The sequence below is a fragment of the Grammomys surdaster genome, unplaced genomic scaffold (assembly GCF_004785775.1).
Source record: "Grammomys surdaster isolate TR1022 unplaced genomic scaffold, NIH_TR_1.0 66, whole genome shotgun sequence".
In the NCBI taxonomy this organism is placed as follows: domain Eukaryota; kingdom Metazoa; phylum Chordata; class Mammalia; order Rodentia; family Muridae; genus Grammomys; species Grammomys surdaster.
This window is the reverse complement of record NW_021604568.1, coordinates 5,748,546-5,761,594: the sequence shown is the minus strand read 5'-3', so window position 1 is coordinate 5,761,594 and position 13,049 is coordinate 5,748,546. Positions and strand designations below refer to the sequence as shown.

General features: G+C 53.8%; 1 protein-coding gene across 3 annotated transcripts; it reads left to right on the top strand.

The window, feature by feature from the left end:
- Ldb1 (LIM domain binding 1) lies at positions 1 to 12,798 on the top strand. 3 transcript variants are annotated; one of them, XM_028774610.1, is made up of 11 exons: positions 1 to 472; positions 8,848 to 8,950; positions 9,077 to 9,121; positions 9,227 to 9,302; positions 9,400 to 9,502; positions 9,683 to 9,855; positions 10,354 to 10,476; positions 10,661 to 10,744; positions 10,835 to 10,958; positions 11,176 to 11,324; positions 12,044 to 12,798. In XM_028774610.1, exons 1-11 carry the CDS (start codon positions 448 to 450, stop codon positions 12,272 to 12,274), a joined length of 1,236 nt encoding a protein of 411 aa, XP_028630443.1. In that variant the 5' UTR covers positions 1 to 447; the 3' UTR covers positions 12,275 to 12,798. The 3 variants fall into 3 exon arrangements, with proteins under 3 accessions (XP_028630443.1, XP_028630461.1, XP_028630452.1); XM_028774628.1 differs by having other exon boundaries at positions 351 to 472; positions 11,176 to 11,318; positions 12,044 to 12,274; XM_028774619.1 differs by lacking the exon at positions 1 to 472 and adding an exon at positions 5,654 to 6,215 and having other exon boundaries at positions 12,044 to 12,784.
- Positions 12,799 to 13,049: the final 251 nt, after the last annotated feature.

Sequence of the window (13,049 nt, the reverse complement as noted above, 5' to 3'; positions counted from 1 at the left end):
CACTTTGACACGGCTCTCCCCTCCCACTACCAGGACAATTAACATATTAATAAAGCCCGGCCCAGCCCGACTCTGGCCGGAGAGCCGGCGCCTGCGAGAGGGAGAGGACGCGCGAACGGGAGCGAGCGCGAGGGCGGCGGCGAGGAGGGCGGCGGGAGCGCACAGACACGCACACGCGCACACACGGACACACACTCCGGGGACGCACACCCGCGCGTACACACGCAGAGGCAGCTCGCCTTCCTGCCTGGCTTCCTTCCTGTCTGCTCCGCGCCTGACAGGCCCCTCGCTGCAGGCAGGGGCGGCCCGCACCGGGCAGAGGCCGGGCCGGGCCGGCGGCGCGGGCTTCGGGGGCCGCGGGCGGCGGCAGCGGCTCATGCCCGGCCTGTCCCTGCGAGGGGCGGGCATCGTGACTCGGCTGGGCCCCCAGCGGCGGGCGATGTGAAGATGTCAGTGGGCTGTGCCTGTCCTGGTGAGTGGGTCTCGAGGCCGCCTGGCCCCTCCTTCCCTGTCGGTCCCCTCTCCCGTGGTTTGGCGATAATTTGTATGTTGGGGGGTGTCGAAGGGATAGTGGGGGTCGGGGGCTGTATAGAGTTAGCGGGGCCTCGGTCGGGAGCGGGTTTTCTCATCTGTATAAATGCGCAGCTGCCCAGCGGCATGGGAAGGGGGTGCTAAGGATGGCTTGTATTTTTTTTTTTTGAGGGGGGAGGCTAACTGGGGAGGGATTGGGGGGGGACTGAAATTCCCAGAATTCCAGGGTGTTAGCCAATCAGAAGTGACTTTGGACTTTTGACCCCCCCCTCAGGTCATCGTAGAGTTCTGATTGGCTGATTTGGGTTTCCCCCCCTTCCCTGCTGCTTATTGCCTCTTACATATTTTGTGACATTCCCCCCCTCGGGCTGTTTCTTAGGATGCTGTTTGGGGGAGGAGTTGATTGGAGCCTATCTTACCCCCCACCCCGTAACTTTTCCTGTCTGTTGCCAGGGAAGGTTGGCCCTCCTGAGGGACTGAAAGCACTCCTAGGGGGTGTCAGATAATTGGGCCCTTGGGTCTGCTACCTGTCTTCGTGGGAGGGGGAATGTACCAGTTCCAGGTAGGCCATGAGGTTAAGAGTGGTTTGCAGATTTGAGTTGGGGGAGCAATGCTTGACCCCCTCCCAAAGTGAAAACTTGAGGACCCAAATTAAAGTCACAACTTTCCCTGACAGGTATCGGATCGTGCCAAGGAACACCTGTGTGTGAGAGTGTCTGAGATTTTTCTCGTAGGGTCGGGATACAGGCTCGAAGTGCTAGGAGGGAAACGTTGAGCCAGGTGATGGGAGAGGTAGTTTAAAGAGAGTCCCAGAATATAGTCTGCCCTTCCTTATAACTGTGTCCTCAAACTGGCCTGCCTTCCAGATGGAGGAGGCAGCTTTCTCTAGTAAGTCAGTGGTCAGTGTCTTGGGTCTAGCCTGGCTTGCCCCTCTATATGTCCTGTATTCTGAGAAGCCTATACTTTGGAACTGGAATCCCATTCCCCCCTACACCCTGCCCCCCAACACTCACACAAACACAATCCCCCAAGGGGAGCTGCCAGTGGAGATTCTTCCTTGGAAGTCATGTGACCCTGGCCAAGTTGGACTGGGTTGGGCCCACACTTCAAGTGGCTGCAGAGGCTGACATTTTAGGGGCATGGGGCCCAGGAGGAGGGACAGGCGAGCATGAAGAGAGGAGCGTGGAATACCCGGGTGTGGGAACCCCTGGCTCCTGCTGCAGAGGGTGGAGAAGAGGAGGAGAGAGGAGAGCTTGCCAAGCTGGAATCCTGCCTAGCCTCATATCCTTCCCACCAATTTGATGTGTATGTTTGTGTATGTGTGTTCTCTTTTGCAATTGGCCAGTGCTAGACAAGGTAGTTCATGCTCTTAGCCCACCGGTGGGTCCTTCGCCCACAACATCAAGCATGAGAGCCCAAAGGAAGGCAAGGCTTTAAACAAGCTAGTGGGCTGAAACTGAATTTTTTTACCCCTGAGGACAGGGCTTCTCTGTGTAACAATCCTGGCTGTCCTGAAACTTGCTCTGTAGACCGGGGACTGCAGGGCTGGAACTCAGAGATCTGCCTGCCTCTGCCTCCTGAGTGCTGGGACTAAAGGCATGCGCTACCACTGTGTGACTGAAACTTAAATTTTTATTCTTAGGGGTTTTATATGGAGAAGTTGTCAGGCTGAGGGAAGATGGGAGATTGGTCCTGGAATTGGGGCAAAGTACCCACATGCATTAGTCTTTGTGGCTGATGTGGAGACAGGAAGAGGACCCATGCCCGGGGTGTATGTGCAACTAGTTAGTGTCCCAGTATGTCTAGTAGCTTGGGGGGTGGGGGGAGAGAGAACACGAGCTCAAAGGCTGACTGAGAGAGTCTTTTTCTTGATTATGAAGAAGTCTGACAGACTGATGTCTTGGTGAATGGATCAACATTAGACTTCAAGAGGAGACCACGTGGGAAAGGGCTTAGAGAGAGAGGCCTGGGGGCGGAGAATGGTAGGAGTTGGGGTAAGGAGGGGGAGGAATAGGCTCGCACGAGTGGATAAGAGCACATGCTTCATTCGACCAGGGGCATTCTGGCAGCATATAGCAGTTTAGGCCTGAGGACCACCACCACCCAGAGCAGTCCTGGGGCCTAGGCACTCTGGCAGGCTGCCTGTCTGCCTGCCTGAGTCTCTCCTTTGTGCTCTGCTGTCTCTGGGCTCCTCCTCCTCCCCCAGCCCGACAGAGACAGCACATGCCCCACACATGTGACTGAGGGAAGCCAGAGCACACACAGCCACACAAATGCACATGTAGAAACACCACAAGATATACATGTACACACCCCTCCAGCCCCCTTGGTGCTCCTAGAGTGAAGAACACCTTAGGGCTAAATGACTAGAAAGAGGAATAAGCCTTGCTAAGGAGCATCTGTCTCCCTGGGCAGGATGCTAAGGGGCTAAGGCCTGTCTAGGGCAGCATGTAGCTCAGAAGGGTTAAGGCAGGGAGAAGTAGGGGGAGGGGAGGAGGCAGCAGTGGTGGCGGCTGGGAGCCAGGAGAGGAGGATGGCAGAGCGCCAGGCCAACGGGAGGCCGGGCACAGACAAAGGAAGGGGGGCAGGCACACTGGAGGCCTGGGTCAGGGGCCCGGGCAGGGGGCAGTGCTGGTACCTCATACTGTGGGCAGCTTTTCTTTGAGTCCCCACCTCTGGGAGTACTCATAGGCCTCTCTCCCCTTTGTCATTCTTTGTCCCCCCCCACTCCCCCAAATAATTTTTAGGGCCTTCTGACATAGACTTAATGCCTTTGGCTGGACCTCTTCTGCCCTGTGCACTGGGGGAACTGGGTCAGAGCTGGAGCAGACTTGCTACAGAAAAGGAACTGAGAGCCTTTTGAATGATAGGTCAGAGTCGGTCAGAGTCTTGATACATCCTGGTGCGTAAGGGCTCCTCTCATGGGGAGAGGGGAGGCCCCTTGTGGCTCCTGTCTGACTAGACAGGTTGGGGGGTTCTGAGGTCTGTACTGGGGGCAGAAGCACCTACACCTCCCGCATCCCTGTGAGGACCATCATTTGAAGCCTGGAGGGGGTGGGAATGGAATGGCTGTGTGGCTCCAGGAAAGGGTTTACAGCAAGTCCAGGTTTCAGCCTCAGGCCCTCCTGGCTCACTCATTCTGTTGATATTTGTATATTTGATCCCCTGTGCACATGTCCACGTGTGTCTATGTGTGCACTCAGGTGATGCCTGCCAACACACTTGGGGAAGTTTATTTGTGTAGTTTTGGTTTTTTTTTTTTTCTTTTTCTGAGGCTGTTTTTGAACTCCTTTTTCCTCCTCCTGCCTCTGCCTTCTGAGTATAGCCATCACCCAGGTCCACGTGCTCCATCTATGTATGTGTTTATTTTAAGGTAGGGTCTCATTCTGTAGCCCTGTCTTGCCTGGAACTTGTTATTTAGGCCAGGCTAGCCTTGAACTCACAGTGCTGGGATTAAAGGCTTGTGTCACCACAGCCAAAAACATGTATTTGTTTTTGAAATGTTCTCTCCATATGGCTGAGGCTGGCCATGGGATTCTGTGTAGTCCAGGCTATTCTCAAACTCATTGAAATCTTCCTACCTCAGCTTCCCAAGTTCTGGGATTCCAGGTGTGTTCCACTCTCTCCAGATTAGTTTGGAACGTTTGAAGGCACAAGTGACAGGCATTATTTTGTTGTTGGTGGAGGAGTGTTTCTTATTTCAGAGTTGGGAATCTAAATTTTCAGGCTAAAAGGAATGTCTTATATCCTGGTGGTAGGCTGTCTATTGCAGGTTCTGACTAAAATGGCGTAGGTTGCAGTGTCTGGGAAAGCTGGGGTATAGAATGAGCAGGCTGTGATAGAGAACGGAGTATACCCGGGGAAGATGGGGTATGGAGAATCTCTGCATAGTAGTTGATTAGGATAGCCGTGTTACAGTGTGTTCCAGATTCATCAAGTAATAACACAGTTTTGGTGTGTAAGGTCAGGATACATGCATGGGCCTAGCACCTGTATAGATGGAAGCTGGGGTCTTAACTGACTCCGTGTTTGTCTATATGTGCATCTCTGGGCTATGGGTGTATTTAGGGTTTAAGGAGTGTGTATCAGATACTGACTTACGTGAGATGAGAACTGTAATTTATGTGTGGAGCGTGTTTACAGAGCCAGGTGCAATAGTATCATTTTCTTGCTTCTGTGTGTATGCCATGAAAAATCCGATCCTTGGATTGATGGTTCATGGATATAGTTGGGAAGGAGGGTAGTAGGGGACACACTCAAAACTGCAAAAAATAAAAGTAGGGGGCCCTTCCTCAAGTTGTGCTTGTGTGTGTGTTTCCTTTTCCTGTCTAAAGTAGTAGGCCTGGACTTCCACCGAAGTTTCAGAAGTATCTCTTCCCGTAGGAAGAGAGATGTGAAGCAAGTCCTATCGCACTAACCAAATAACCTTTATTAAGACCTGGGGTAGTGAAAAGGATTCTATAGTCCCTTTTAAGGGCCCTTCTGTAGACCCTTGGATAGGCAAGTTTGTCCTCCTTACCCTGACAACACCACTTTTCCCTAGCATCCACGTGGCTTCAGGGGTGGTGTCCGGGAAGGGTATTCCCTATAAAGGGGGATCTAATCCAGGGCTTGGGACTTGATTGGGTTTGGGGCAGGGAAGCCTGGAGTGTCCAGGCCTTTTTCTTAGTATTGACAAGCTGAACTCAAAATGTGGTTCCGTCAAAAGTAAACCTCCAAGCTTCCCACCTAGCTACTCTTGGATTTCTCCAGAGGACCCCAGAGTGGCAGCTCTGGCCGGCCTTTAACCTAAGAGATCTGTGGGAGGTTTGGTTGACAGGGTTAAGATATTAGGAGTCTGCAAAGGCCAGCACCTCCCTTCACCCCTGCATGTGGCTCTGGAGGGTACGTTTCGCTGCTGGTCTCCCCCGGCCTCCCCTTAGTCCTGGTCTCCCCAGCCTGATCCCTTCAGTCACCAGTCCCCTGGTCTCAATCTCTTTTGTTTTTCTCAGCAGTCCCTCCTCGCTCCCTCCCTCCGCTCTTCCTCCTCGCTCGCGGGGAGGGGGCGGGGCCGGCGGGGCAGCTCCACCCTCCGCCCGCCCTGGGGCCTCCTTCGGAGAGAGGCTCGGAGAGCGAGCGGGGAGGAGAGGGAGGGAGGAGGGAGAGAAAGGGAGAAAGGAAGGAGCAGGCGGGCGCTGCGTGTGTCTGAGTGTGCCAGTGTGAGTGAGTGTGAGTGCCGGGCCCTGCTTCTCCCGCCTCCCCTGCAGAGGGGCCCGGTGGCCTAGGGAGGGCGGGCGGGCTGCTTGGAGGTAGAGGCAGCGAGAGGCGGCGGCGGGCAGAGCCGAGGAGTAGGAGGAGGAGAGAGGAAAGAGCCGAGCAGCCATTGTTGAGGGAAACCTTGCAAACAAAGAAGGCTCCGGACTCCCCGCGGCCCCCCGCCCCCCAGGCCGGCCCCCTGACCCCCAGCCCCCGGCCTAGTGGCCATTGTAACTTTCCCCCCGGGCTGTGGACCCCGCGGGGCGGGCGGAGGCTGTGCATGCGAGTCTTTGTGCGGCCTGCGGAGTGGAGCTCTCAGCCAGACCGGCCTGTCCCACTCGGGACATGAGCTGCTGAAGTTGCCTCCACCTTAGTCCTCACCCTTGCCGGGGTCCCTGAGGACTTACAGGCGCTCCCCGCACCTCCCCTGACCCCCTCAGTTCTCCCAGGTAAGTCTGGACACCTTAAAAGCTTGTTGGGGTGGGCAAAAGGCCCTCTGTCTAGCCCAGGCCTGCTGTGTTGGCAGGGGGAGAAGTGCCTCAGCTTTTAGCGTGGGGGCTAAAAACATGCTGACCTATCTATGGTCAGCCCCGAAAGGGAGGGGACCTGCCTTCAGGTCAGTCTGGTTACCATGGAAATGCTCAACTGGAGGTACCTTCTCAGCCCCGGGAGCTGCTTCCAACCTGAGCAAACTTTTCAACCCCTTCCTAAAGGCTTCCAGATTGTTGAGGGGCAGGTGTTGACCCTAGGGCACTCCTACCCCCACTTTGGTCCCTGTATTCCTCCTCCTGTGGACAGGCAGCAACAGGGACAGATGGTCAGGGTGATGTCCCTCCCCCCTTCTCACTCCCAGCCCCTTTGGGCTGGAGCGACTGAGAGTTGCTATGCCTCTTGGAGAGATGCTGAGTTTGTGTCCATTCAGTTGAGGTGTAAATAGAGGCTCCAGAGTTTGGGCTCTAGCTCCCCAGAACTTTTAACCTGTAGCCCCCAACAATGCTCACGAGGAATTCTGCTGTCTTGTTTTCTTTCTCTTCAAGTTCTTGAGCCGATACAGTTCTTCAGGAGGTCCAGACATTCAGGGCAGAGGAAGTTAGGCCGAGAAGAGATGAGGGCAGACTGAGGAAGCAGACTCTTGGGTTCATTACCTGGGCTTGGCTCTCCGTGGGCTGTGGAAGTTCCAACTTTCGGTTGAGTGGAGAGTCTCGGGGACTGAGTAGAGACTGTGATTTTCCTGAAACACGGGTCCAGTCCAGGACCATCCTGTGACAACAGTGTGGGAAGTGCTTAAGATTGTGGGGACCTGGCTCTGGGAGAGCTTCTGCATAAGAGGAGGGCTTTTTTGTGGACACTCTGATACTGCCCGGGGCTGCTGGGTTCCAGCCCTGGGTAGGCGTGTTGGGGCGAGCTGAGGGTGGAAGCCTGCTAGGCAGGATGAGGCACACTCGTATGCAGGCACACACAAGCTCTGGCTCTTGGCACCTTTTGAGACTGTAGTCTGGGCCCCTCAGGGACACCCCCCCATTGTAACATGGAGCCCCTGGAGAGAAAATTAAATGGCACATGTTGGCACAGGGTCTTCCTTTGTCTCTTCCCCCCCCCCCCAGGAGGAAAATAGATCTTCTCTTTAAATTTGGGGGCAAGGCTCAGATGCAGCCAGTACAGGTAGCCTTCAAAGTACTGTCAAGTTTTAGGGGCTGTAGAAGTGAAAACAGGGCCAGAACCTTCGAGGCCATGCCTCAGTTTCCCTTCTTTTCTGGTGGGGAGGGGAAGAATAGGGTTGCCTGGGTAACTGGCTCCTATCCAAGTATGAATTTAACTGTGGCAGTCAGGAACTAGTATGCCAGGAAGTATATATGCTGCTTCACAGAGTGGAGGGGGAGCACCCTTGCACATGCCCCATGTATACCACAGAGACCTCTTTCTAGTTAGTGTTTGCCTCCTAGACTGAGCTCCCAGGCTTCTTTCTGCATTCCCTTTGTAAGTAGAATGCTATCTAAGTAGAGGCCCAGCTACTTCCTTCCCACCTCAGGTCTCAAAAGAAAAAGCGTTAGACTTGAGTTTCTGGCCTGGAAACAATACTCTACCCATTATAGGTGTGGGTGTGGGGGCTGGGCTGATAAGGGAGTGGCTGTTGGTAGGAAGGCCAAAAGCCCAACTGTTTATCTGGTGGGCCACACCCAACAGGCATAGCAGCCCCCCTTATCTTTCTATCCCTTGCCCTCCCAAGACCCTGCAGGGTAGAGGAAGAACAGAGAATTCCCTAAATCCCTCTGCCCCCCACCTTAGTCACTAAAACACAATAAAAGGGATCAGAGGTTAGGATGTGGGAACTAAAATATCTAGGCTTAGGTCCTAGCTTGGCCGGTTACTAATGGTGTGTTCTTGGCAAGTCCCTTTGGAACCCTCAGTTGCCATGTCTTAAAAATGGGAATATTATTCAGTCCCTGCTGCCTCATCAAATTATGCGGATTGAATGAAGCTCTGCAGGTGACAAGGGGGTTCGTCAGGATTGTAACGACGTTCTGTTGATCTTTTTTCTGTGTGGTGGTGTTTCTTCTTCCTTGCTTCCGTTCATCCTTGCTACGTATCATTCAGGCTCAGCCAAAGCCACAGAGCGTGAACTGGAAGGAGGGCTGGATACTTCCAGCTTGCTCGTTCCCTCCTTCCTTCCTTTCTTTAAAGTTTTACTTTATTTTTAATTTTGGGGGAAAAGGGTATTGGGGTGAGTGAAAACAAGTGCAAGTGCTGGCAGAAGCCAGAAGAGGGTGTCATGTCCCTGGGAGCTGAGGTGACAGGAGGTTGTGAGTAACCTGGCAGGCTGGGGACCAAACTGAGGTCCTCAGAGTGACCGGTTCACACCTTTCCCCTGGGCCAGCTCTCCAGCCCTACTCGAAGTTTCTTAATAAGATGGAAGCTAGATTTTGGAAGGGGTGAGAGGCGGTCCTTGGAGTGTCTCATAGCTCGCCACTGTCTGGTAACCAGGGCAGAGACTCCAGCAGAGCAGCCCTTTTCTGTATGGCCTACCAGGCTTCTAGGGAAGCTCCCAAGAAGCTCAGGGAACTGTGCCGTTCTCTCTACTAGGTTGTTCCTCAAAGTCATTCAAGCTGTACTCGCCGAAGGAGCCCCCGAACGGCAACGCCTTCCCTCCCTTCCATCCCGGCACCATGCTGGATCGGGATGTGGGGTGAGTTCTTTGCTCCCTCCTAGTCCTCCTTAGACCGTAAACCACCCGGAAAGGGACATAAATGGCCTCCCCTTCTCCAGTAATTTCTCTTCCACTATGATTCTCATAATCTCTTCCCTTACACAGCCCAACTCCCATGTACCCACCTACATACCTGGAGCCTGGGATAGGGTAAGTGGAGTGCAGCCAGTGAGGAAGTTTTTCCTTTGCATGCATCTAAGCAGAAGGGGAGGGAATAGGATGGCTGTGCCACTGACCTATTCCTTCCCTCCCCAGGAGGCACACACCGTATGGTAACCAAACTGACTATAGAATATTTGAGCTTAACAAACGGCTACAGAACTGGACAGAGGTATGGCAGAGGAAATAGAGACTGGGGGTGAGGGTGGGGCCCAGGTGAGCATCCCTGTGGATGCTTTGTCACACACATACTCATCTGGGTTCCTCAGGAGTGTGACAATCTCTGGTGGGATGCTTTCACGACTGAGTTCTTTGAGGATGATGCCATGTTGACCATCACCTTCTGCCTGGAGGATGGACCAAAGAGATATAGTGAGTGACCTCTGAGGGGGACAGTGTTATACTTTCTCTGTAGTTTGTGAGTCTGCAAGTTAGTGACCTCTGGGGAGACAGCGTTACACTCTGTAGTTTGTGAGTCTGCAAGTGCTAAGAGGTTTGTTTTGGTCCTTTTTCAAGTACCTCTGCCCTGAAAAATTTGTCCTGTCTCTATAGCCATTGGCCGGACCCTGATACCACGCTACTTCCGAAGCATTTTTGAGGGGGGCGCTACGGAGCTGTATTACGTACTTAAGCATCCCAAGGAGGCATTCCACAGCAACTTTGTTTCCCTCGACTGTGACCAGGGCAGCATGGTGACCCAGCATGGCAAACCCATGTTTACCCAGGTCAGCAAACCAACAGGATATGGAACCCCAAGGGCACCTGGATTTGATTTCCTCTCTCCCGACATGTACTCCAGCTGTTTCCCCGAGGAGGCATAACATAATGGGAAGCGGCCAGATGAGAAGGGAGGGCAGGCAGAGCGTCCAGCAGATATTTGTTTGGTTTATTCATGTCAGTTTTCTGGGCCCCGAGGTTTACGGTGAACGAGAGCCCGCCCTCATAGAGCTTGTAGCAGATGGGGTTTTCTCTGGCTACTTGGGAAAAGGACGAGGATCTGTTAAGCTATCCTACTATGGTGTGTAAGTACATGTGAGTGTGTAAAGGCCAGGTATGACAGGTATATGGGGAGGGGGCGTGCTGCAACAGTTATGCACCCAGATACTCGCACAGGTAGCACAAGTGTATGCAGGGGGAGAGTTGTGAGCTGAGGGGAGAGCTGTAACAGGCACATTTTTGCGTATGTGGGAAAGAGGGCAGGGATGTGACAAACCTATCCCCAGGTATGTGTGGAAGGCCGGTTGTACCTGGAGTTCATGTTTGACGACATGATGCGGATAAAGACATGGCACTTCAGTATCCGGCAGCACAGAGAGCTCATCCCCAGGAGTATCCTGGCCATGCACGTGAGTTGTTGGCAGGACCTAAGATTTGGGGGATGGGGTGGGGGTAGCAGCAGCGGGGCTGAGTGGCTATGCTGCTTTCTGAACTTGAGAGCAGAGAGGAGATATGGGTTTAATACTAGTCCTTTTCTCTCATTATGTCACATGCTCAGGTGACCAGATGCCAGTGTTCTTTCTCCTTCTCTAGGCCCAAGACCCCCAGATGCTGGATCAGCTCTCCAAAAACATTACCCGGTGTGGGCTGTCCAATTCCACTCTCAACTACCTCCGAGTAAGTCTGATGACCAGTGTTGTCCCACCTGTCTTATCTGAGCTCCAAGTCTCTGCCGTCAGCCTAATGCTCCTTCTGGTCTACCCCCAGCTCTGTGTGATACTCGAGCCCATGCAGGAACTCATGTCCCGCCACAAGACCTACAGCCTCAGCCCCCGAGACTGCCTCAAGACCTGCCTTTTCCAGAAGTGGCAGCGCATGGTAGCACCTCCCGGTGAGTGCCTTGCCCCAGCCCTCACCAGGCTCTTGACAGGATGCCTGAGGCTGTAGCTTTTATCTCCTCTTGACATGAAGTTCCCTCTGCTCCTTTCTTACTCCTGGGACTATAAGACTGAGAAAGGGGTAAAGGCAGGCTTCTGAGGAATGGGGATGGAGAATAAGGGTCCAGGGCCCTCTCCCACCTGAGTCTTCGCCCTCTTTCTCTGGCACAGCGGAGCCTGCACGACAGCAACCCAGCAAACGGAGGAAAAGGAAGATGTCAGGGGGTAGCACCATGAGCTCGGGGGGTGGCAACACCAACAACAGCAACAGCAAGAAGAAGAGTCCAGCCAGCACCTTCGCTCTCTCCAGCCAGGTACCTGTAAGCATCTCGGCTTTCTTCTCTTCTGGGCTGCCCCACTGCTCACCCCTGACCCCTGTCTGAGCCTGAGCTTACTGGCAGGCATAGAAGCAAAGACAGTTTTCCCTGTGTACTCTAGAGCCAGCATGATCCGACTCCTTCCACTGATGAGAGAATCTTTGCCAGGCACATACATGCATGGTTGTGATCACAGAAGCTCAGCCATAGGTACACAGAGCATGGGTCAGAATCAGCTGTGAGAACCTAAGGCGTTCTGAGCAGATTCTGTGGGGCAGGCACATACCGTCAGAATACACTCACACTGATGGAAGGACCTGCAGAGTTGGATGTTGCATAGGGAGAGTAAATACATGCACATGTGTGCATGTGCACAGTCACCACCTCCCTCATTTTTTATCTGCTCACTCTTACATACTATGGACAGAAGTTTAAGGGTCCCCTAAATCTGAGGGAAATGGATTAGGGGGCTAGGGGAGTAAAAGGATATTTCTTTCCGGAATCCAGTGGGTAGAGGCCAGAGGCTAGGATGCTCTGGAGTCCTTTTGTGGGAAGGAGTCCAGGAGCTGAGGGTGTAAGAAGTTGGGATTTTAAACTTGGGTATGAAGAGGGGTCGGGGTGTTGAGCTTCTAGGGAGGGTATGGGGGCTCTGGGGATATCTGCTGCCCTGGGTCGGGCGAGCCCCTGCCCCGATTATGTTTGGGGACCTCCGCCACTCTCAGGATGTGATGGTGGTGGGGGAGCCCACCCTGATGGGCGGGGAGTTCGGGGACGAGGACGAGAGGCTCATCACGCGGCTGGAGAACACCCAGTTTGATGCGGCCAACGGCATTGACGACGAGGACAGCTTTAACAACTCCCCGGCGCTGGGCGCCAACAGCCCCTGGAACAGCAAGCCTCCATCCAGCCAAGAAAGCAAGTCGGAGAACCCCACGTCACAGGCTTCCCAGTAAAGGCCCTACCACAGCCACCCAGCGCTCTGCCTGCCTACCCCACACAGCTCCAAGGAGCCGAAGACAGAACGAAGAGACTGGGCATCTGAGATGGGCAACCTCCATCCACCCACTTCAGGGAGGGACTGGACTCGCTGGGGGCAGGTGCCAAGATTTGCCCCCCAGTTGCCCTGGGCTGGGCCTGGCCCCTGCAGAGCCTTTTGGGGGAAGGGGGTACTCATGTGGATGCCTGTGTGGACCCTGGGCCTCTGAGAAATGTCCTGACCCTCCTCTCCCCAGGGCATTTGCCCCCATTCTTACCCCAGGTTCTGGGTGCCCCATCTTCCTGATTTATCCCTTTGAGCCTGGGGTTTATACCCACAGCCCTTAGGGGCTAACTGTTGGGGCCTTGGTTGAACACCCTTCCCCTAGGCGGCTGTCAACAGAGGGTAAAATTCTGGGCTCCTCCCTTTTGCCACTTACCCAGCTCCAAGTTTTTAAAAAAAAATAATATTATTAAAAATGTAAATTTAAAAAAAAAGTCACTCATGTTCCCCCATTCCCCTGTTGAAAATCCAGCTACCTCCCTCCTGGCAGATGGAGGGCCTAGGGCCCAGTTGGGGGGTGAGCATTGGGCAGGGGTTATGCATACCATTTTATACAGTTTGAGCTGCTTCAGACCACAGAGATGCTTCGCCATCTCTCTTCTCTTTCCCTCCCTCTGGGGCAATGAGTTTGGAGCAGCATGTCATTGGTTGGGGATGAGATCGATCATTGGTGACCACATTTTTTGACA

Bases quoted from the DNA above. Each gene is read 5' to 3' on its own strand.
- Ldb1 (XM_028774610.1), top strand. From the start codon at position 448: ATGTCAGTGGGCTGTGCCTGTCCTG. The intron at 9,122-9,226 runs GTAAGTGGAGTG...TTCCCTCCCCAG, and splicing joins TACCTGGAGCCTGGGATAGG to GAGGCACACACCGTATGGTA. The intron at 10,477-10,660 runs GTGAGTTGTTGG...CTCCTTCTCTAG, and splicing joins GGAGTATCCTGGCCATGCAC to GCCCAAGACCCCCAGATGCT.